At 62.2% G+C, this 315-nt stretch overlaps 1 protein-coding gene across 1 annotated transcript in view; it reads right to left on the reverse strand.

The window, feature by feature from the left end:
* SF3B3 (splicing factor 3b subunit 3) overlaps positions 1-315 on the reverse strand; it is a gene marked incomplete at its 3' end in the record, with an annotated part of 20,815 nt that overhangs the window by 1,964 nt on the left and 18,536 nt on the right. Inside the window, exons 19-20 of the mRNA XM_018575372.1 lie at positions 161-315; positions 7-78 (exon numbers count right to left, since the gene is read on the reverse strand). Of these exons, the coding sequence (XP_018430874.1) occupies positions 7-78; positions 161-315 (227 nt within the window). The remainder of the gene's footprint in view (positions 1-6; positions 79-160) is intronic.

Consider the following 315-nt stretch of genomic DNA (forward strand, 5'->3'; position numbering starts at 1 on the left):
CCGCACCAGTTTGCCCACGCCGATCAGGACCCGCCCCTGGAAAGGTGCGATAGCGGCCGGGACCTCCTCCACCGGGGTCTGCGTGAAGAAGAAGGAGGCAGTTCGGTGACGTGACCTTCGCGCGAGATGGACGCGCGACAGTCACGTGGTCTCTACGTACCTTGTGCACGAATTCCAGCTTCTCGCCGTTGTTGGTCAGCTTGTAGGTGTACACCAGCCCTCCGGCCACCGAACGCGGGTTCAGGATGAGATCTTTCGCCACGCCCACCAAGACGTACCAATCGTCCCCGGTGTTACTGAACCGGCACACGGCCA

The sequence above is a fragment of the Nanorana parkeri genome, unplaced genomic scaffold (assembly GCF_000935625.1).
Source record: "Nanorana parkeri isolate BGI_ZX_2015 unplaced genomic scaffold, ASM93562v1 scaffold3845, whole genome shotgun sequence".
NCBI classification, from domain to species: Eukaryota; Metazoa; Chordata; class Amphibia; order Anura; family Dicroglossidae; genus Nanorana; species Nanorana parkeri.